The following is a 24,840-nucleotide window of genomic DNA, read 5'->3' as shown; positions in this document are numbered from 1 at the left end:
GAATTATAGTTGCAGGGGCTGTCATGTTCTTGATCGCCGATTTTTGCCCCATAAAACCGGCGAAAGTTAGTTTCCCTGGTAGACATGAGCACCTGACCTTGCATCTGTCTCCGGTCTGTGCTGATACTCTGTTTGTCGGGGAAATCTTCTCGTGCAGTTCCTTTGTAGATGGCCAGGTTCTCCACAATTCCAACAACGTACACTGGTTCTATTCTGTCCTTCTTGCTTCTTATTTGGTCTGCGTTCTTCTAGCACTTCAGTTACCCTTCTGAGAAGTTGTGTAAGATCTTCTTCTTGGACTTCCAGCATACGCCCATGATGGATATTCTTAGAGGCGTCTTTGGCGGCTTCATAGGAGAGGGCGTAGACCAGAGCTTCGCTGGATTTGCGCTTACCACTGATTCTTATTGCCTTCTTCAGTTCTGGATCTCGAATAGCATCAATGAATGCATCAGTGATAATGACGTCCAGAAAGTCTTGTGCTGCTGTTGGATATGCCAAATGAGCAAGACGTTCTATGTCCGCCTCTAGCTCTTGCAAGGTTTCACCGGAGCGTTGTTGTCGGGTTTTCAACTGAACTCTATAAACTTCTTGTAAATGTTCGTCTCCGTAACGGAGCTCCATAGCCTTAACAATGGCAGCGTAATCTTGTTGATTTGTTATTGACTGAAGCAGTTCTGCTGCCTTCCCTCTTAAAGCTAACACCAGAGCAGTCGCTTTCTCTTCTTCAGTGTTCCAGTTATTAACCTTGGCCGCTGCCTCAAACTGTCTTTTGTAAACAGTCCATGAGATGGATCCATCAAACACAGGCGGCTTTATCTTCCCAGAGATTTCGGGCACTAATGTTTTTGTTCTAGTACCCCGTTCCTTACTCAGTTGTTCTTGGACATGAGTCCTTATCTCTTCCATTTCTTTTTCCACAGTGTTGACTCTCTGGTCAATCTTCTCGTTCATAGAGCTCATCAGTTCATTTACGTTTTCATTCATGGCGTTTATTTTCTTGAGGCTCTCCTTCATTAAGTCCATCTGGCCCTGCATGTTACTCAGGACCTCTGTCATATCTGGGTTTAATATGTATTCATCTGGATCTTGATCTTCCTCAATAAGGGCCTGTCTTAGGCGTTCTGTTAGTGTTTCTTTGTTACCATTGAGCTGCAGACCTCTCTCACGAAGTTCTTGCCTTAATTCTTTGACCAACAGCTGGTTAAGTAGTTTCCTCGAAGACATTTCAGCCAGAAAATATCCCACTTCTGACACCAATTGTTACATATTTCTGATTTTCTGGCTAAACGTACTAGGCACACAAATAAAAGAAACACTGCAAAGAACTTGACGACTCAACTTCCAGCTTTAAATAACTTTATTGAATTATAACTATAACAATTCGTCACTGTAACATGTAGCGTATACGTCTTACATCGACTGTATCGACTGTAACGGCTCAAGTCCACTCTCTTCTACTGTCTCGCACAGTAGAGAACAGTGTCGACGACTGTACTGACTCTTTTCACATGAACATCTCTGGTTTATAAAGAGTCCCTAATCGCTTGTCTATTGTTGCAAAAACACTGCTAGTACCCTCTGGAACAACATGGGAGGAAACATCACATCCTGTTGTTGTTTATACATGTCGATTCCAGAGTATGCCTGCTGCAGTGTCATCTCGCCGAGGTCACACGTAGTGACCTCTAACTGTCACTGTTCATTTGTCACAATGCCCCCCCTTCGTAAATCTGTTCGTCCTCTGGAACAACACATGAGGCACGTCCCATCCTGTCTTTGTTTACATGCATAGATTCCAGATAACACTCGGTGCTGTGTCATCTCGCCGGGGTCACACATAGTGACCTCTACCTGTCACTGTTCATTCGTAACACTATTATTTTTCATTTTCCTACGTAATTTTAAATTTTAACTTTAATAACTTTTCCGTTTGTAATCAGAAAAACTTTTATTTGGCATACATTTAATAGGGAAATGCAAGTTTTTTTATGTAACAAAAAGTCTGTGGCATTTTACAGCTTGAAACATTTGTATTTCCCTTTTTAAAATTCTTGTGTGAGTAAAGAGGCCAATTCTTGATACACAGCTGCGGTCGCAGGTTGGGCATATGTAATCACCAGGCACCGTTTCATTTTCACCTTTCGTGCTACTTTTGTAGATTACATTTATTAATTTCTCCCATCTAATAGAGATGTCTTGTTCTTCCATCACTTATCGAGGGGATAGAATTGTTCAGGAGCTCGCCAAAAAGTGCACACTTCTCTGGGTCACCTACATGGTTGACGTTAATTCGCCTACTTACAGGTTGACTTGACGTATAAACCTTCTTGAGAACTATTTTAATCTTGCTTAGCACTAGTGAATGGTCTGAGTTGCAGTCCGCACTATGGTACGAGCGGGTGTGGATGACGCTTTTAAGATCTATCCTTCGAGTGATGCAGAGGTCAAGCAGGTGCCACCTTTTTGAGCGTGGGTGCTGCCATGAGACTTTGTGACGTTCCTTGCCTGAGAAGTATGTATTTGTCACACACAGTTTACGAGAGGATCAGAACTCGAGAAGCCTTTGGCCATTGATTTTAATTTTGCCAACCCCATGAGGTTCCTTTCATTTTGGCCACGCATCAATACATCACCAGCACGGGCATTAAAGTCTCGGTTTTAATAGCGGTGCTCAAACTTTGAAATACTTTTATTTACGTCCTCCAGTGCTTGAAAGAATCTGTCTTTTTCCTCTTCCGGTGCAGCAAAGGTTGGCGAGTAAGCACAGATTACATTAACTTTGCCTTGCGGTGATGCAAATTTCATGTGTGCTAATTTTTCATTTCCTATGGGAAACATCGCAATGCAGGGGACGAGACTGTTTCTTATTGCGAAGCAGACGCCATGAATTCTGGGGGCTTTGTTCTGGTTTTCCTTGCCAGTAGAATGTATAATGGCATTCTGTAAGAGATCCACTGTCTGCCAGTCTGGTTTCTTGCAGGCAGGACACATCAATGTTTAGTTTGCTGAGTTCTCTGTCGATGATAGCTGTTTGACGCATGTCAGTGACGAGTTCAGGGTCAGTATTAAAGCCAGAACACATTGTCCGTATGTTCCAGCTTTTAAAACGCATTAATGTTGAGGGTTTTCTTTTGATTGTATTGGCAGGTGTGGGCGAGCAGCTTGCATTTTTTTTCTTGGCACCAAGCATCCAGTGGTGCGGCAAGCTGTGGCTGGATAGCACTTTATTGTCCGTGGGCTGCTCGGCTTAAGGCAGTAGCTATCCAATGATGCTAAAAAGCCCCTCATATCGTCAAGTGTGGTACCTGGCGTTCCAGCTTACCCCAATCAGCTAGTATTTTCATAGACATTACTGTCAAAGATGGGGTGACCTCTCCATTGCTGGGGGGAAAGCCTGGGCGGTAAATTTGCGGGTGCTGGGCTCCTCACACGTCAGCACACAAAAAAAAAAACAGGACAGCACGTCCTTTTTTATACGACTCTTCTAAGTCTTCTGGAATAAGTAGAGTAGCGTTAACTTATCACCTAAGAACAGCATAGAAACCTCATAGACAGTGTCGGTATCACCTGGTGCGGTTAGTTCTTTTTTTTTTCAACCAATACAGTAAGCTGATTACCTACTGTTATTGATTTATACTCAAATGTAAAATGACTGTCAATTCTATTATTAAATCCCACTATTTTTGACAGTTTTTCAATTGGTAAGGCAAATTGTACAATGATAATTAATTAAAATTAGAAACAGACTTAACATCACCTGTACAGGTTTGTGCTATGTCATTTAAACTTGAACTAACATCTAGATGTGTTTAGGCATGTTTGTTCATATACCTAGAGATTTTATTATTTTTATATTTTCCGATGTGTCTGCTTTTGCCAATAATCTTTACAACTTGGTTGTTGCAATGAAAATGGTCTCACCCGGTGCGGACATCAACCATCGCACCCCCCCCGCATTAACGCCACTGCTCCCAGATACTTACCTCTCCCCAACAATTTTTAATATATTGGAGTGGACAGGCTAGGAAAAAAACAACGGACAAATAACCTGTTTTTTCAGTGCGAACAGCATAGTGCACTATTACCCATAGTAGGCTTAGTAATAATTTATAGATGCAAATTTTGTTGAAATTGTTTATACATTTAAAATTAAATCTAGAACTACACTTTTGTCTCTAATTAGTCTAATTTAGATTGTTGTGAAGTGTTTAATGAGGATGAGAATATGTTAAATCTGCGCTATAATTTTTTTTATTTTTTTTTTTACTTACAACTAAAACGAAGGTTCGTATCAAAATTCTTTTTTAAAAATAACAGTTGAATCAGTTTTCCATACCATGAGTTAGTTAATAAATGGAAAATCTATTTTATAATGATCTACTGATACTTTTTACTTTGTAATCTTCAATTTAAATTTTCTGTACTATAAATGAAGTTTGATTTATTTCTGAAGAACTTTGCGACTTTTTAAAAAAGTATCTCCCCTTAAGTGTTTAATTTAAAAAAAGGTGTATTTTTTTTTAATCTGCTTGCTTAGATAATTAAAAAAAAAAAATAAAAGATTCACTTTCGGAAAAAAAAAATTGCCGTTGCATCAGAACATTGAATGATCTATAATATCATGATGTCCAATTTTCATTTTCTTTTCTAGTTTCTGAAATCTAAACGAGGCGGACGGACGGACAGATCACACAAAACTAATAGCCTCTATTTCTCTTTCGGGGGCCGCTAAAAAGATATAGAAATAGAAGTTGTATGTCGTTATACCTTACGATTTCCTGTGAGTCACACAGGAAACTTAAAGTCATGTCGAATTACTCAGTAGGTTTTCAGGTTAAGAAAATTAGAAGGGTGCCATTTCCTAATGTGTTAAATATACACAGATAACATTCGTAATTAAACCAAAACGACACCCACGAGATTGTTGACAGCTTGTTTTTTTTTTTTTTTTTGAGTAGGTTAATTGAGAGATTTCTTCCGTTCTTTTGACGTTTTTTCATACCCATAATCTGATAGAGACAAAATGATTTTGTAATGTACTAGATTAGAGACAGGGACGGTCCTAGCAATTTCGGGGCCCTATGCGAAACTGATTGCGCGAGGCCTAGTCTTGGTGGGAATAAGGATAATAAATGAAAATTAAGATTTGGTTTCAGAAAACAAATTCGACTTTAAATTCTATTAATTCTTTAATAAATACAAAATTGCGATCAAATTAACTTTACTTTACGAATCTTGCAACCTATGGCATATTTATATGCCAGTGACTATAAAAGTAAATAAAGTATTGGAACTTCCGGTTAAGGTGAAAATTCGCCCGATTATTACATTTTATTACATGAAAGCTGACAATGCCTTTTTTATCGAGCGTAGTTTTGGCGTTTTTTTCGCAATGACTGACACCCACAAATGACAATTTTGACTTTTATTTCAGGAGAGTTTTATGAGTTTTCAAGAGTTTTTATAAATTCAGGACTTTTCGAGAAATTGTTCGTATACTTTGCAATTTTATAGTTACACCTAAAATTAGCGCGGGGCCTATGAAAGCGCGGGGCCCACTGCGACCGCATACAGTGGCCTAAGACCGGCCCTGATTAGAGAGTAGGTTAGTTTTGTTAGACAACTATATTATGTATTGTTTTAGCGACGGTAAAAGTAATGACGTAGTAAGACAGACTAATGACGTAGTAGACTATGCGAACAAGAGACCAACATCCAACATGGCGTTATGTTAGAAGTAGGCTGTGTTTTAAATAGTAGTTAGAAATAGCGACGTTTTAGGAAGCCGGAAGGATTTCCCAATGATTAATAAAGTCTCATTTTATAGAACTGAATGTTGTTATCAAGTATATTTAATTAATGATGTTCTGTGGCTAATGTTAAGTAATAATTGATACATAGTCAAAGTCAGATTAGATTAGCCCATAACAATTTTGAAACTATTATTCCCAATGCAAATGTGAGTGTGCTAAATGTGCCTCGAATGCTACATTATTATTGGTCTGTTGCTTCTACTTATCTAATTGAGTTCATTTGACGTGCATGCTTTTAATTATGATGAATTACGTGAATCAGTTCATCAAGAGAAGACATTTCTGCTTTTAAGTGACCCCCGAAATGAAATAGCCGCTACTTGTTATGTGTGGTCTGTATGTCCGTTCGTCAGTCCGTCCGTTTAAATTAGATCTCATAAACTAGAAAAAATATTGTAAATAAGACATCGTGATATTTTAGACCTTGTAATGTTTGATGCAACCGCTATTTTATTTTCTAAAAACGAATTTTTTTAAATCAACTATGCAAGCAATTTTTTTTTCTAAAAAATACACCATTTTTACAACTATTCACTATTGATAGTAATAAACACTAAAGAATATTTAGTTAGGGAGATGGTATCTTGCCATATTTTGTACAAATTTATGCAAACGGTTTTAGATCTTTTGTAATTTTTTTTTTAATTGTGTTACTAAATTAAGTAAATTCTGTTATATTTATTACATTGCCAAAAACATGTTTACTTTTTTTATTTAAAAAGAGAAACAAATCTAAATAGTATGCCATTTTTGGAATGCAATTTAAAAAACACAAATTAATAAGTATTGATTCAAATTATACACTTACACCTACACCGCTGTACGTGGCCTGGAAATACCGAAAGGGAAAAGTTATATTTGATCAGGCTTTGAATGAGAGATTTGCGCTTTACAAAACAATCACATCAATTGGATAACCATTCAATAAAATCAGTTTGGCCAGCTTTATATTTTACTTCATAGTCACCTTTACCCATCCGTTAATCTGTTGGAATGTTTCGGTTTCAAACAAGTTCTGTCAACCTCTTTCACAATTTCTCTATGTCCTATAGTATACCCTCCTAACTAACAGCTCATTGAATACATAGGAATATTCACAATTTAATAATAATAATAACTAAAATCAACAAAGTAAAACAAAGGATGTGCCCACATGAGTAAATGGCATTGGTTTCGTCTTGAGACGGCGCAGAATCTGGAGTGGTAGATCAAGCCATTTCTGGAGCCTTGGCGCTGTGCGTGCCCTAGGGCTAGCTGATAGGGCAGCTTTATTTCTCTTTCTCTTTACTAAGGCAGCTTTGTTTCTTTTGCTCTCGGTGAGGTTAGTACCAGCACGCAGAGTCTGTTTCCATGCTGTCCGGTCTTGGGCTATCTCTTCTCATATGTTTTCATGGGTCTGACTCCCCTCCGCAAGCTCAGTCTAAAGGGTGTCCTTAGGGAGTTTTCCATCTGACATTACCGAGCCAAGTAGTCTTCTTTGTGTCAGAAGAGCATATATGCTGTGCATAATGACCAGTTTCAAAACGTCCAGATTAGAGACATGATCCCTTCAGGAGATGCACATTATGCGTCGCAGGCAGCGTAGGTGGAAGCTATTTAATCTTTGTTATTGACGCATGTAAGGTGTCCAGCTCTCACTGCCATAAAAAAGTTCACGAACGCGATAGTCCTTCAATAATGAGATAGTCCTTTCATAACCGATGTTGGATCTAAATCTAGACCTAGTAAAAAAAACAATTTGAAATATATTTATTTAAAGGCTTATTCTTTGAAAAATTATTAATGTCAAACTAGAGATTTCCGTTATTGCCAACGAATTAGTATTTTTTTTCCCAACAGTACACATCAACTATAAAATTTATAGGAAAATCGTTTGAGCCATTTTTTGTATATCAGTGTCCTCACAGGTTCTAACCACACAGTCTCCTCCCTTAGGATCTGACTTGAATAGAGGTATTTAAAAATCAAAAGATTCTGACATTAAAACATTGAAGAACAATAAACATGTGTATCTAGTCTTATGTTTTAAATTACAGATGTTTCTTCAAAACATACTAGTTTTGAAATAACATATTGTGATAAACACACTTGCCGGGAATTATATTATCAAACTTGACAATTCAATGAAATCAAGAAAGAAACATATCTCTGTATTTTCTTAAAACTTCTTTAACAATACTTCTTCAACTTTCACATAAAATGACTTCTCAATTCAATAACAACTTGACTTGATACTTTATAAATAAAACTTAAAGATACATGAAACTTCACTTAGTATAACTTCAACTTCAACTAATAAAACTAATGGACCCGCTAATATCACAAAACTTATTACTAATCGAGGACTGAGCGAGGACCATCGCTCTACAAGAACTACTACTTTGCGAGGACCCCATCTAACTGACTTTCCCCTAATTTATACTTTCTTTGATCGTACGTTCCAGAATCATGGAACCTTCTCCGTTAATTCTTTTAGTAACTTTGACCTTCTAGAAGCTGACATGTGCTATTTTTTCCCTTAACCTCTTTCTTTGATTGAATATCTAAAATTAACTTTTTTACGCTGGACACCTGCACTGGTTTGAACTCGCTTCTAGAAAATGGTCGAAATAGGTAATAGACTCGACTCGTGACACATATAATATATTATCGCTTTGCCCTATTTCGAAACACAGATCTAAATATCCCTTGTCTAAAGAATGTTGTGGTGTTCCTTGAATTTATTGCATTAAATTTAGAAAATCCGATTATGTTACTCCGCTTATTCGCAAGCCTTGAAGGCCAAATTAGGTCTTGCAATTAAACGGACTCAACCAACTACACACTGGCTTTTCACGACTCAAGAGCCAGCTGTAACAGGATTCCACCTGTAAGTACAGTATCTAGTGTGTAGATCTAAGAGCTTGTGCTGCTAGAGTTATCTAGACTGTATTTGTTGCTATCGCGAAAGATTTATAAACATTCCTTATTTAGAAACTGCTATAATAGATCCGTTATTTATTTTACCCTTCGGAAATATATTGGGAGTGGTCGTTTTGTCTATTGAAATGTATACGTGTTTTTTAAACATCTGTTGCTAGTGCAGTGGTACTGGTAAAAAGAGGGCCATGGTACGGGGATTTTAGTTGGTTCGTCCATCATTCTAGTTTTAGATTGGTATGATCTAGAAACAAGGACATGATATAATTGATATAAACAAATTCTGTGTTGAGCAGGGCAAGATTTACGGAACGGCTAAGAATCTAACTCAATGAGTGCGGAGCGTCTATCCCATAGACGGTCTGTCTGCCCTAAACGCACGGAACGTCTATCCCATAGACGTTCTTACCCTACCTTTGTTTCGTTGCATTTTTAAATTAAAAATTTTAACTAACAACAGTGGAACTATTTTTAATTTATAAAAGAGTTCTTCATCCTTTGTTTACATAGAAATTAGAAGCTTTTGGCTTTATTTAGACATTTATTTATTACTTTTTTTACAATGTAAAAAAACGTCGCCATGACTACGCTAGTCCAAGACACACCCACAATGTTGACTACTGAAGAAACTTTATAATTATTCTAAAAATTATCACAAATAAATAGTAATAATGAAGAATTTGATCTAGATTAGATTCAGGTAGGTCTAAATTTAGCGTATTTATATGATTATATCTATATTATTAGTATTTAGATCTAAATCTATTATTGTCAGTAGGCTAGGTGTAGTCTGTAGATCGAGATTGACTAGATCTAAGCTTTTATCTCTAGACTTGGACTCTAGATCTAGATATATCTTTAGATCTAAGCTTCTGGTAAATAAAAAGAAAGGAAATGGTAGATCTACATCAAATAATCATCCACTGTACTGTGGGCATTTTTTCCCCATTTTCTTTTTTTTTTTAGTATTGTTTATCTGTAAAAATCTACAACATCATGGCTATGCTTGTCCAAGACACACCCACAATGTTTACTACTGAAGAAGCTTTATTATTGTTTTATTTATACTTCTATGAATTGTAATAATGAAGATCTTGATCAAGATTTAGCATAGGATGAAGCAGACTTGGACATTATTAGCATTTAGATTTAGATCTAGTCCTAGATCTAGTATTGCCTTATATGCTTAGGCTTAGGCCTTAGCCTTATACTAGGGCTAGGTCTTGAATGTAGATCAAGGTTGACTAGATCTATGCTTTTATCTTTACACCTTTGTAGATTCCTATAGATCTAACCCTTAGATAAATGAAAACAACAGAAATGGCAGATCTAAATCCAATATTCATCCACCATGCTGGGCCTTTTCTTGGTATATTTTCTAGCAATTTTTTTTAGTATTGTTTTTTGGTAAAAATCATCACCATCACTATACTGGTTCAAGTTGCACTCCAAAAGGTTTACTACTAAATAAAAGTAAAATATAAAACTATTCTAAATCCATAATTTATAACAAAGGAACAGTAATAATGATCTATTCGATGTCTAAATCTTAGGTAAAATGAATTAGGATTTTTATTGTCCTTCATCTAGTTAGAGATTTAGGCTTTGATCTCTCGCTAGCCTATGTCTTGCACTGGTCTAGTATTAGAATGAAAGATGTTCTATGCAAATAAAAAGAAGACAAATCTAGATCTATATCCCATTGATTCAAATGTACATAATATTTGAGTGCATTTGGTTGATAGATTTAGTGCTGGTATCTATTGTTATTGGTAGTAATGAAAAGCGCAATAATTTTCACTTTTTTTTTCTGACTAAAAAACCAGGTAAAAATAATAATATAATCAATGATTCATCATCTTTTATTGACTATTTTATCACATTTCTTTTTGAAAATATCACAAAGGAACAGTAATAATGATCTATTTGATGTCTAAATCTTAGGTAAGATGAATTAGGATTTTTATTGTCCTTCATCTAGTTAGAGATTTAGGCTTTGATCTCTCGCTAGCCTATGTCTTGCACTGGTCTAGTATTAGAATGAAAGATGTTCTATGCAAATAAAAAGAAGACAAATCTAGATCTATATCCCATTGATTCAAATGTACATAATATTTGAGTGCATTTGGTTGATAGATTTAGTACTGGTATCTATTGTTATTGGTAGTAATGAAAAGCGCAATAATTTTCACTTTTTTTCTGACTAAAAAACAAGGTAAAAATAATAATATAATCAATGATTCATCATCTTTTATTGACTGTTTTATCACATTTCTTTTTGAAAATGCTGTAAATAGTCTAAATATGCTGTTTCAACAGTAATACAAAGAACAAAATCTAAATTTAGGTCTCAAAAGTTCTAAAGTTGGCATCCATTTTTTTTTCTGAGTGTCATATTATTTAGATTATAATTTGTATCTTATATTTAAATAGAAAGATGTTTACATTTTCACATTCTCCATTCATTTACCTTTACTTTGATACCAAATTTGTTACTATAGCATCATTGGTACTTAAACAATAAATTTTTGTTTTAGCCATGTTTGGAACATTTTCTTATTTTTTTTAAAAAAGTAGCATTTTTTTGAAAACAAAACACAGCAGTCAAAGAGCTAAGGCTATGCTATGTGACATCACACAAACCAATTTATTTAATATATTGAAATAGATCTAGGTCTGTGCGGTTAGATCTAGATACTGTAAGCAAGTAAAAAATACGTGTTAAGAGTAGATCTACATGCTTAACTCCCTGTGACAGGTGGGGAAATGTGACGTGTGTTTGGCGTGTTTAATGTCTAGGGGATGATTATTTTTAAAGCTATCACACACCAACCTATCAGCATATGAATCGGGAGCAGACACGCAACGAGACAAGCAATGAAAGATAGATACAAAAGTTGAAAATGAAGAATATTTATTTACATAAATATTTTCATATAAGAATAAAAAAGGGGGAGGGTTTGCATCTATCTCTAATTACTAATATATTTAATCATCACTCTTGCACTTAATAAGAGAGTATGTCACTTTGTCCTCTGACTTAGCTGGTTTTCCTGTTGATGTCGCAGCTGGCTGTGTCCTGGCTTGAGGTTCTGCAGATGGAGGTGGCGCTCTAGTGGATAGAGGAACGCCGGTGATATAGTTCTTGTGGAGTCTCAATCCCAAGTTCTAGTATCTGTAGTGGGCACAGTAGGGCGGGTGGCCGGCTACCGTGGGCACAAGCGTACTGCGGGCAGAGCTGATCTGCCGTGGGCAGCGTAGTTGACAGGATTTGTCCAGTGAGTTGCAGAGGGTTTGGCGTAGCTATGACGTCTCACACAGATCTAAGTCTATAGGGACGTCTCACCTAATAAGTTGACAGGTGGGCTGTCGAATAGGCGGGCAAGGCCGATAGCGCCAAGTAGTAGAATTGAGTAGTGTCGAGTAGACACTGAACAGCAAATAGCAAATAGTTGAGTAGTGTCGAGTAGACACTGAACAAGAAATAGCAAATAGGCAGATCTCAGTAGGAAAGTGCAGTGCTGAATAGCACTCAGCACATAAATAGGCAGACACCTGAGGGAGGCACCAGGTATCGGGGCTTGGAAATGACCAAGAGTGAATAATAGTGGACCTTCCCCCCCCCCCTCTAGGTGCTTTTTGACAGAGGTCTGGATTGCACTACACCAGACGGAGGTCCTTGTCTTACTATATTCTAATACTAGGCATAAACCCATCATGAAGTGTTTTTTTTCTAAATCTGGTGAATGTGATATCGTGAAGGGGCCTGGATCCAGGATGTGACGATTCCACAGAGCATACCCAGGGCACAGTCCACTTTAAGCTTTCTACTGCAGAAAAGTTCCATTTGGAGAGCTCTATGGATGGCGGAGAATGGACCATTGGCCAACCCGACCTTGTCCCATGGATATTCCGGTTACAGTCTTCAGACCTAGATGTTTGCTTTTATGTCAGTATTGGAGAAAATTGCCAAGACCGAAAACTCCCTTAAAATGCGGGGACTATATATTTACATATTTTAAAAAAGCCTGAGGAAACACCCAGCCTACACTAAATGCCAAGGAATTTAACGAAAAATCCATACGAGCTCAGACGTCGCCTCGTAAAAGGTCTGCGCATGGCAGTTTCTTCCAGGACTGCCTGTGATAAGTCAGCTACTGGAAATAAAAAACAGACTAGCAGCAAACACCTAAACCTTTTGCAACTCAACATCTTAGGCCTACAAAACAAGACAACAGAACTCCAACACATACTCAAGAAGCATGATATACACATAGCGCTATTACAAGAAACACTACTGCCCAAGAAAAAAAAAAAACATCACAGGCTACACACAGTACAGATGCCTTTGCACTAAATGCCAGGGAATTATGACCCTCATAAGAAACGACACACAAGCCACAGTAAAACAAATACAGAACAATACAGACATCGACACGCAGGAAATACTTCTGTGGAGAGGAGGAACAAAGTACACCATCAAAAACTACTATTGCCCACCATCATCAACAGCAGAAATAGACATACAACTACCACACTACACAAGGACAATAATAGCTGGCGACTTCAATGCACACACACCTTCCCTAGGCTACCCACACTACAACAAGCGTGGCAAAGAAGTAGAGGATGTAACAAATGCCTCTAACCTACAACTTCTGCAAAACAAAACTACACCTCCAACTTTCCTCCACAGAGCACACAACACAACTAGCAGACCTGGCCTAACTTTTTCTCTACAGACATTACCGACTCTTCTAAAATAACAGTACTTGAAGACATAGGTAGTGACCACAGGCCTATACTCCTCAATATTGGAATGCCAGGTAGATACCAATCCAACAAAACAACTAGATGGAACTATAAAAAAGCTAACTGGGCAGCTTTTTCACAAGAAACAGACACAAGACTATCAAGCATAATTGAGACAGACGTCAATTCAACCTACACAACTATAGTCTCCAACATCTTACAAGCAGCAAAATAATACATCCCTCGAGGCCAAGTTAAGAAATACAAACCTTTTTGGACACCTGAATTAGATAAATTAGTAAAAGAAAGAAACATGGCCAGGAAGACTATAGAAAAAAACCCTACTAGAGAGAACAAGACAACGTACAACAAATTGACAGGGCTTATAAGATACAAAATTAAAACAGAAAAAAAGAAAAAGTGGACCACAACATGCGAACAACTAGATCTAAACAAGGATGGTCGAAAGGCCTGGACCCTTCTGCACCGGCTAGCAGGAAAGAAACAAATAACAAACCCCCAACCTATAAAAGGCACTGACGACATAATAACAGAAAACCTTAAAAAGGCTGAAACCTTCAATAAATATTTTGCCAACATTAACAAGTCAAAGCCAAGAAAACAACTGGACCAGGCCTTCAGTAATATCTTAAAGAAAGAAGAAAAAGCTCCAATAGTCAACTGTCAGATCTTTGACACATCCTTCACTCTACATGAGCTTAATACTGCCCTAAAAAGCCTCAAGTCAAGAAAATCCCTTGGACCCGATAAAATAACAAATGAAATGATTCGGGGACTAGGACCACAGGCTCAAAACTGTATACTTAACTTTATCAATCATACATGGAAAACTGGAGACATACCACAGGAATGGAGAACCACAAACATAATACCCATTTTAAAGAAAAATAAACCACATGGAGACCCAAAAAGTTATAGACCAATATCTCTAACATCCAACATTGGCAAAATGGCAGAAAAAATGATCAACAACTGACTTTATTGGTGGCTAGAAAGTACTTGCTCAATCCACAATGCACAAGCTGGCTTCAGGAAAGCAAGTAGAACAGAAGACCACCTCTTTCGTTTTATCCAGGACACAGTAGAAGGGTTTCATGAAAACAAGCACACTACAGCAGTTTTATAGATTTGCAGCAAGCCTATGATAGAGTGTGGAGAAAAGGTCTATTTTTGAAGATGAAAAAAATGGGCATCCATGGAAAAATGTACAGCTGGATCAGGGCATTCTTAAAAAACAGAACCATCCAAACCCGATTCGAAGGTGCCATATCTAGTAAAAAAAAGTCTGGAAGAAGGACTACCACGTGGTTCAGCCCTTAGCTGCACTCTCTTTCTAATCTTCATGAATGACCCCCCCCGGACCTCATTTAGGTCAATAAGGCACTTTATGCAGACGACCTTTTAATTTGGACTACAGAGAAATATCCAGTGCTGACTAGATCCAAACTAAATAGAGCCCTCACAACTATCTCCACATATTCAAAATTATGGAAAATGGAAATAAACAAAGAAAAGTCAGTTTACTCAATCTTTAGCCACAGCAACAAAACAGCAAAAAGAAACTACATCCTAAAAATAGACTCTCAGCCAATAAATAAAGAAGAAAATCCAACATATCTTGGTGTAAAACTAGACCAAAGACTGTCTCTAAAACACTTTATGGCAGATTTAAAAGAAAAGGCATCACAAAGATTAAACATAATAAAACACCTAGCAGGAACATCCTGGAGAGCTGAAAAGAAAACCTTAAGACAGTTATACACTGGATATGTCAGATCTGTAATGGATATCTGTCTCTCCATACAAGTAGCTGCCAACAAAACATATCAATCCTCATTAGATATAATCCAAAACCAAGCCTTGCGGTTAATTAGTGGAGGTATGAGAACTACTCCCACAGCAGCCTGTGAAATAGACTCCAATATTGAACCTCTTAAGTTAAGGCGCAACAGAGCAGCATTAGAAGGTATTGAGAGATACAGAAGGTTGGAGGACGATCATCCTAATAAATTACTAACACAGAGAAATAGGAAAAACAACCAAAAAAAGCAAAGGACTCTGATCCAACTTACTGACGAACTAGCCCTAAAACACCACCTACCCAATAACAGAGAAAAAATTACCAGGTTTTCAAACATTACACCCAGACTAAAGTACAAACAACCAACCATCAAAACACATATACTAAATAACACCTTAACAAAAGAATCAAATCCACTGGAGCTCAAAGTAGGCACGCTTGTAACAATCGAAAGCTATCAAAAAAAAAGCTATCCATATTTATACAGACGGATCGGCTTTCAAAGCTACCATTAATGCTGGTCTTGGTGCCTTCCTGGTCTTCCCTAAAAATAAACACTTTGAGATAAGCGCACCCTGTGGTGATTACTGCTCAAACTTCCAAGCCGAAATTGAGGCAATTACCATAGCACTCCAGACAGTGGAAAACAAATTATATGAAGGAGTGCAACCACCATCAGATATTGTTGTCTTTAGAGACTCCCAATCTACTCTGCAATCACTTAAAAGCAGCACCTCAAACAGCCCAAGAGAGTTGACAACACTCATTGTGATAATCCACCAGATGATATCAAAATTAAATATCAATATTACACTACAGTGGATCCCTGGACACATTGGCATCATGGGAAATGAAAAGGCAGATAAGCTATCAAAGGCAGGTTCATCTATGGAACAACCAGATAGACCTGTTAACTACCTCACCCTAAGGTCAATGTTAGTCAACAATCACAAAGAGGAGTGGCTCAACCAATGGGCATCAGGAAACACAGGCATAGCCATGTACAGAGAAATGACTACGCCTAACAAACTGAACAGTATTAACTTCCTCCCCCGCAAAGAACAATCTACAATCTTCCAACTAAGAACAGGACACACACCACTATTAAATTACCACCTGAACAAAATAAACTCCACACAACTACCCCTTTGCAGATATTGCGCCCACCCCTTTGAAACCGTAAACCATATCCTCTTTGAATGCCCCTCCCTAATCCACCTTAGGCAGACCCTACTTCCACTACAGTCCAACATAACCAACACCCTGTAAGGCAGTGCTGAACAACTGAAGAAAACAGCACACTTTTTTTCCTTGGCACAGTCTGCAAAAGAGCTCACAGCTCAGCAGCAATAAAGCTGGCTAGAAGAAGAAGAAGAAAAAAAAAGTTAGTTTTAATGTGTTTATAGTCGAAGTGATTTCTGTTCTAAGTAATTCTTCTTTTATAATTGAGCTTACCCTTTAGCATGTTCATAGTTTAGTCCATGTCACAAATCATAATTCTTCTTATCATCAAGCTAAAAAAAAGGATAAATGTATGCAATTGTATAACAAATATGACATGCACATTGTGTATTCCTATTGCTATCAGACAATGATCTTCCAAATCGACACATGCAACTTCTTCAAAAATTTATATAAGATGGTAATCTTTTTATTTGGTATGTTATCAATTCCTTATAGTCAATACGGTGGTTTTCTCAACCATTCTGTATGACTCTGAGACATGGACACTGTATAAAAAACAACTAAGACTTCTCGAGCTCTTTCACCAAAGATGCTTGCGCTACATCATGGACCGGACTAAAAACAGCGATGTCCTTGCGAAAGCCGGTATGGACAGTATATAATGACGTCTTATGGTCCGACAGCTACGCTGGGCAGGGCACGTATCCCATATGGGAGACGAACGTATGCCAAAGGCAGTCTTATTTTGGTTATCTAAAGGGGTGGTCGACGCAACAGAGGCGCCCCACGGAAACGCTTCAAAGACCAGCTTAGGCGTCAACTTTCCTTGGCTGACATAGAAGAGAGCACCTGGCTGCATGCGTTCTCAGAACGAGACAGTTGGAGGTCACTCACGAAGGCCGCGGGATGCACATTTGAGACCAAAAGAAAATCTGCTGCCGAGGACAAACGCAGACGACGAAAAGAAAATCTAAATCGACCACCTGCGGACAATGGTTATTCTTGCCCTGGAGTGGCAAAATATGTAGGTCACAGCTGGGGCTGCGCAGCCACGGGAAATACTGTATTCCTCACTAATCTTCGGACTCGAAGACAAGCCTTATAGTTAAAACACGATATTATTCATTGAACTTTAAAATGTTAGTTTGTACAATGTTTTATATGTTTTGCATGTTCCTTCAGAGTTGATACTTAACCTTCTAGTCCAAACCTCCCTCAATATGACGGGCAAGCAGGAAGGCTATGAATCCAGCACCGTCGATTAGTCCCAACGACAGTTCACCTGCTTACCGGACGACCAGGCAGCTAGGTAGAAATTAATAATCGATTTTTTTGGTTTGTTGATATATATATACATTGATGAAAACTTTTGATTTAAAAACAGGAAGAATTTTTTTCATTGGTTTGTTGTTAGTTTTATTTTTCGTTCATAGCTTCTAGCTTCTGAAATGCAGACATGATGATTTCCTATAAAATTTTGTTAGACTAAATGTTTCTTATCTTGTGACATCAACTATTCCCCTATCAAAACTAAATAGCTATTTTGTACTTTGAGTACATCCTAATATTACCCATGCTTAAAAATGCTAAAGCTCCGCAGCTTATCTGAATTAATATCTAATAAACCGACCCACATGGGCCGACATAAGAGTTTATTTGAAAACAGAAACTTTTATATATTTTTTTTTAGAACTATGAAACAAGCAATGAAGAAGAAGAATATAACTGGGTTAATGCGGTTTTCAATATGTCCAACAATATATTTCGTCATCTATACATTATTCCGTGCATGTGAAAAATGTGACGGAGGTAAGATGTAATTTGTTTTTTATACGTTTTAATATAATAAGGCTGATGAAAGCATGTTCCCTATGTCAAGATTACTTCCACATTGCGTTAATCCTAAACTCCAAATATCAGGGATCTGGAGTTGATGTTGTATTGCTATTTTAAAATAAAACCACCAGGTGACCGAGATCGCTCGGTTGAATGATTTGTTGAGGAGAAGATATTTATCCGAACTCATTAAAAAAATTTTGTGTAATAACGAAAATGAGTAAAGACTATCAATCCAAAGAGTTGCTTTTGTGTTATAATAATTCGAAATGACAATGGCAATAAGAGTAGAAAGTCTCTTAGGTGCCCCTACAATATAGAAAAACCGCAGCTCATATCATGACGTTTCACATATCATCTTTAGCGTAAAATTATTGGCCTACTATTGGTTTTACAGCGTAACTTCTCAAATGGTTACGTTCAGACATTTAATATTGCAATTAGTGTATTTAATATTTCTTTAGTACAAACATCAAATGATGCAAAATCTCTAAGTTATATGGTAAAGCATGCACTTTGTTACAAAGTAAAATGGCGCATTTTTTTAAAAACTTAAAAACGTTGCGTTAGTATTCTAAAGAGGAGTTTCCTTCGGACATTACTGTCACGCCAACCACTTTTCAGTTCACTAAAAAAGAGCATACCATCGTCCCTTGTACGGAATACGTGCACTGTCCAGCTTAGCTGTTGGACTTTAAGAAGTAGTCTTAGTTGCTTCTGTTTAGTACCCAGAGAGTGTCTAATAATGGTGATCTTTTGGGCTGAGTAGATTTTATTGGATGACGTCTTGAACATGCCTTTCGTTTTTCCAAGGTTTATTTTAAAACCAAAGAAGCGGCAGCGTACGCTAATATGTTGACCGCGAGCTGGAAATCATGTTCAATACGGCGTAAAGCATATGTTTTTTTTTTTTTTTTTTTACCATTTCTTTTGTTTTGGTATGGGACAGTTGACTTCGAAGATTGATCACGCTGTAATACTTCATAAGGAAAATAAAATATTACCCAGCACGATTATATTAATTATTTCAAGCTATCTAAACTGGGTTTTGTTAGTTATTTGCTTTGAAAAGAAAAACTAACCTATCAGATTTATAGATGGCATCTATTGTTTACTAAGTCACAATGCAATATTTTATTTGTCATTCTTGACATAAGGCATAAAGTGTGTGGTGTGTGGCTGAGTGACAAGAGTTGCTTGGCCACTTATCAACTAGGCTCGAGTTTTAATTTTAAATTTGCTGATGTTTTGGTGTGTTTTATTAATTGTTTTATACTTTAATGGCGGAGAGCCGTGTAGGTGACAAAGCTACTAGGGCCTGCAATAAGATGGTGCGCAAAGGTATTATTAGGCCTAATGATTAGTATTGATTCTCTAAAACTTGTAAATGTTTGCGGAGAAAATTGTTTTAGTCTACTGCTGTAATCCTAATGACGTATAGATACATATATACATACACAAATACTTACATTATATTCAATAGTGTCACTAACTGTGCTATTTCTTCTTTTAGAGCAGTACATATTTCTGTATGGAAATCATTCAGAAGTAAACAAAGCGAAATGTGAGATTGGTTATGTTGATGGTTTGGATAATTATTTGATGACGGGCCGAGTGAATATGAGCAATAAAAATGTCTTAGCAGTTGGACTGGAGCTTGTGACAAAGGAACATTCTGAAACATCTTCATATGTAAGTCAATTAATAGAATATTATCTTATGTTGTAAGACTACTCACTAGTTAGCATTTTATTATTATATTAAGTATAGATCTATACATCAATACAATAATAGCATGTAAACAGTGTAACTGCCCCATTTGTCGGTCAACATTTTAGTAGGCTATATCATTATATGTAAGTCGACATTTTAGAAAATGTAGATTATATTACTATGTTTATTATTTCTTCTTGTCGAAATAGCAGAATCGTATCTAAATCACTATATTATAACAAATCATATATATGTCAATATTTTAGAATATCATTAAGTGTAGGTAAATATATTGTACACACAATCTTATGTAAACCTTCATACTTGATTAGCATTGTATTTAATTTAACATACGTTTCCATCAGTGTTTTCCAAATTGTGTTCTGCGGAACATTAATGTTTGCCTAGGCTTGAATAGGTGTTCCATGAACTATTGAAACAAGTTACTAGTAGACCTAGACATGAATTAGTCTAAGTATACGGTAAAGAAATGGATTTTATTTGCTCTTCACTGTAAAGAAACAAAGATCTACCATTACATGATTTTTGGTCGCGTATGACTGAAGATAACTATTTCTACAAGCAAATGTTATTTTACAACTTAACTATTTCTACAAGCTAATGTTATTTTACAACTTAACTATTTCAACTAGCTAATGTTATTTTACAACTTAACTATTTCAACTAGCTAATGTTATTTTACAACTTAACTATTTCAACTAGCTAATGTTATTTTACAACTTAACTATTTCTACAAGCTAATGTTATTTTACAACTTAACTATTTCTACAAGCTAATGTTATTTTACTTCTGTCTCTTACAACATGTTTGTGAGAATTGAGATTTCTGTTTATCTTGTTGCAACGAAGTCAAAGTAAAAATCCAGAAAAAGGCGTTTTGATGCCTCACCAGATGGTAGAATTAAGTTTATCTGCAAACAAAAAGAAAAAATCAAATTTTAAATACTATATTTCACCATCTTACTGATGTACTGATTTACACAAAAAATTATAACCATGGTAACACTATTTCATGATGGCATGAAGACTCGTGTTCAGGGGAGTAGAGAACTATCAGAGCCTTTTGAAGTATCAAACGGGGTAAAACAAGGTTGTGTCCCAGCACCCACACTGTTCAGTATCATGTTCTCCGCTATGCTGACAGATGCATTCACTAATAGAGGCAATTACGACTGCATTGACAGTACAACGAAGAGTACATGGACTGTAACCCACAGGAAAAGAGAAAGGCTTGGTGACTAAAGAAGGGAAAAAATTGCAATAGAGACAAGAATCCAACTGGAAGGAGTTGCCCTGAACAAAGACCAATGGCAAAGTACTGTTGCGACCCTATGCTCCACTACGAGTGAAAAGGGCTATGTCAAGTAAGTCAATTCAAAAATAGACCTAATGTAATATCTGTATTTTTATTTCAGTATTGCGTAATTCGTTTTGTGGATGAATGTCACAGTGACCAAACGGATTCCTGCTACTGTGTAGGCACAGATGAAGTTAACATTTTCCAAGTCATCTTCAACATAACATTAAAACATCAAGACAGTAATGCGACCGTAAGAGCAGTTATGTTGTTATCAAATCACCAAGAGATTTACAGTAATGAAACCATGCTGCCACCTGTTACGAAATTAGGTGAAACTTTCGGTTATTTAACAGAGGGATAGAGATAAAGAGAGAAATATAGTGAAACCTCGTTGTATTAAATAACGCGACACTGGTTTTATTTTTATTGGTTCAAAGTTATATTGGAGAGTACGTAACAACATGGAATAAAGTGAAACTCACACGGTACTGCGTGTTACCTCTGTAAGCAAACCTATCAAATAATAACTCGATAGTACATTATTGATAGTAAAGGAAATTTGCTTTTTGCTGTATAACACTATAGTTCAGCTGTTGACTATATCTCAAATGTCGGCTATTTTTAGACTTAAAAGAAAAGTAAATATAGTTTTAAAATGCATTTTAACAATAATAAAAAATACTAGTTATATTAGAGAGCAATGCTTCCTCTCTCTCTCTCTCTCTGTATATATATATATATATATATATATATATATATATATATATATATATATATATATATATTAGATATTTAGCATGCTTAATAAGCTATGGTCCAATCTCCTTTGTGGACCAGTCGGTAGGAGGGGGTATGAGGGAAGTTTTGGCTTCTCAGCTAAATCCCACTGCATTATCTAAGAATTGAAATTTAAAAACGGCATGTGTTGAAAATAAAGACAGATAGAGATTGTGTTTTAATTTTAAATTGGTTTAGGAAAGACAAAACGAAAACCTCCCCGATATCACCCCCCTCCATAAAATTGATCCATAAAAGTATTTAGACTAAAAAAAAAACAACATATTATTGACCTACTAAAATTAAGTACATCATTAATATACAATACATAATGTAAAATCACTTATAACTTTTGCTGTTAAAAAAATATTTTCTATATTTTACTTGTAATAGAAGTTTTAGTCACCCGCAGCAAACAGTTTTCAATTTTCCATCTAACAGTTATATTTAACTGACTTTAAAAATATTTGAAATAATCGATGTAGTAGTTATAATTATCCAAATTATCATGCCATTGTTATGACTTCAAATTAAGTTTCGAAGAATAATTTTTCGTGTAGCATTTGAGTCCACATTACATCCTAGGCCCATTTGAAAGTATCAAAAATTAAAATTTTTTATCGTAATTTTGAAATAAATATATTGTAAAATACAATACATTAAAAAAATAATAATAATAAAAATAAAACGTGGAAACAAACAAGAAATACAGAAACTTAAATAAAAATCATTTTTGTTACATTGTGGTTTCACAGTATCCTTTTATATTATCGATGGTTATAGTACTCTTTTGATTAACCTGCAAATTTACTTGTGGTAGTTCAAGAGCTTCACTGCATGATTGCATTCTCCTTACAAGTCCAATCATAATCATATGAAATTGACTGAAATTATATTAGTTAAAATGCTCATTAATATCTATGCATTTTCTAAAATCAACACCAAGACCACAAAAGAGCCAAGAAAGTGGTGCTACACTAAAGCTAATTGAAAAGGATATGAGACAGCTGTAGACAATGCCCTTAAAAAAATTCATGTAGAGTCTAGCTCTGTCGACCTTGCATACCGTCAGCTATCCTGGAAATGGCTAAAAGTTTATTCCTCGAACTTACCTTTATAAAAAATCAAGAACTTTTGGACAGCTGAAATCAACAAACTTGTTACGGCCCGGAAAAGGGCACACCAAAAGGTCCCAAAAAAATACAACAACAAACAATCCAATACTCAGGCAGAAATATAACAGTTTTGTTCTATGTACATTTTGAATCAAAACGTTCTACCAGAATTACAATTTATGAAATAGTTTTAAAGTTATGGCCTCAATACTTACCCTATCCCCAACCAGTTCCCACAGTTTTATGGTTCTCACACTAAATAATTCATTTAAATAAAAGTTTTTTCTTCTCTGATTGTAATAATTGTTGTTCAATGTTATTGTAATAACATGCTGCTAACATGCACTGTGCAAATTTCATTTGAAAATATTTCATATATACTAAAATATCTTGACATTATTATTATAGCTTTTATATAGCGCTACTTTTATGCTTAAAGCACGCTCAGAGCTTTTGGTCCAATCTCATTTGTGGGGTATCTAGGAGTTGGTTTTCTGTGCACCCTTTAGGCGCTCAGTAAATATAGTAAACACAACTCTGCCCGAGTCGGGTGTCGAACCTCGAGCCCCCTTCTAGGTAGCCAAGCCACGTTCAAGCGCACTTGGCCTCTCGACCACGCTTCCCACCAAAATACATGTGTGTTCATGTATTTTTTAAATAGTTTTTTGATATTCTTATCCTATTTTGTGAAAAATTTCACTTTTTAAAGTTTTTTTAAAACATTTTTTTCATCATTAAATGATCCATCCAAACATATAGACACTTTAATGGTGAAAGATTTGTTGATATTTCAATTTGGGAGGTTTAACCTGCCTTTAAAGGTCATTGACTCAACTCGGCGAGGGACATTTGAGGGCAACACAGATTGTTGTGGTCACTGACTTAAATTCTGTACTACAGGCTTTGCATAGCCCTTGACCATGGTCCCCCAATATTGACACTGTCATCATGGCCTCACACAACATAAAACTACGCTATGGCACCCCTGTAATAATGCAGTGGGTACTGAGCAGGCTGTAAGTTTTCATCATGCTCTGTCTATAATGCAAAAAACAGAAATAGAAAAGTGGTTTCAGTGCTGGGACAAGTCCCAAAAAGCCCGTGGAGTCTGGGAGCGCATGAGGCGCCCTGACCGCACTTCCTCGTTGTGGAGGCTGTCCAGGCCTGAGCAAGCTATTATAGCACAGTGCAGGACAGGCCACTGTCCTGTTGGCTCATATTTCTATGGTCAAATTCCGATTCACGGTGCCCCCGCTGCGGGGAAGAAGAGAAAACCGTGCCTCATATTCTGTTTGACTGCCCCAGACTTGCTCGACCTATATCGTGACGTGTACGCACTACGCAAGACAGCAGGGTTTCTGTCCAGGGCTTTTGCAAGAGAGAATTTAAGCCTCTCAAGCCCTCACTCAAATGGAAATTGATGATGATACTGATGATGTATTTTATGAAAAAACAATTTTTTTTGTTAATATACCATTATATTTTTGCATTGTATAACTTTTTGTCTAATGTACTTACGTTCATATATTAAATTCCCTCTTTTGATCTTAGTCATATTTTTTCCTGCCTTTTTGGGTTAGTGATG

General features: G+C 36.4%; 1 protein-coding gene across 4 annotated transcripts in view; it reads left to right on the top strand.

The window, feature by feature from the left end:
• The first annotated feature begins 8,622 nt into the window (after positions 1–8,622).
• The window catches only part of LOC106055294 (uncharacterized), a 29,505-nt gene continuing 13,287 nt past the window's right edge, over positions 8,623–24,840 (top strand). For 2 of the 4 annotated variants that reach the window (XM_056010039.1, XM_056010042.1), the window contains exons 1-5: positions 8,673–8,685; positions 17,677–17,803; positions 18,185–18,303; positions 19,844–20,022; positions 21,479–21,692. In XM_056010039.1, coding sequence (XP_055866014.1) covers positions 18,189–18,303; positions 19,844–20,022; positions 21,479–21,692 — 508 coding nt within the window. In that variant the 5' untranslated portion in view covers positions 8,673–8,685; positions 17,677–17,803; positions 18,185–18,188. Of the gene's footprint in view, positions 8,686–17,676; positions 17,804–18,184; positions 18,304–19,843; positions 20,023–21,478; positions 21,693–24,840 lie in introns of all 4 variants that reach the window. The other 2 variants (XM_056010041.1, XM_056010040.1) reach the window with 2 other exon arrangements.

The sequence above is a fragment of the Biomphalaria glabrata genome, chromosome 14 (assembly GCF_947242115.1).
Source record: "Biomphalaria glabrata chromosome 14, xgBioGlab47.1, whole genome shotgun sequence".
Classification (NCBI taxonomy): Eukaryota; Metazoa; Mollusca; class Gastropoda; family Planorbidae; genus Biomphalaria; species Biomphalaria glabrata.
Note: the sequence above shows the minus strand (reverse complement) of the source record. Positions and strands in the feature narration are given on the sequence as shown.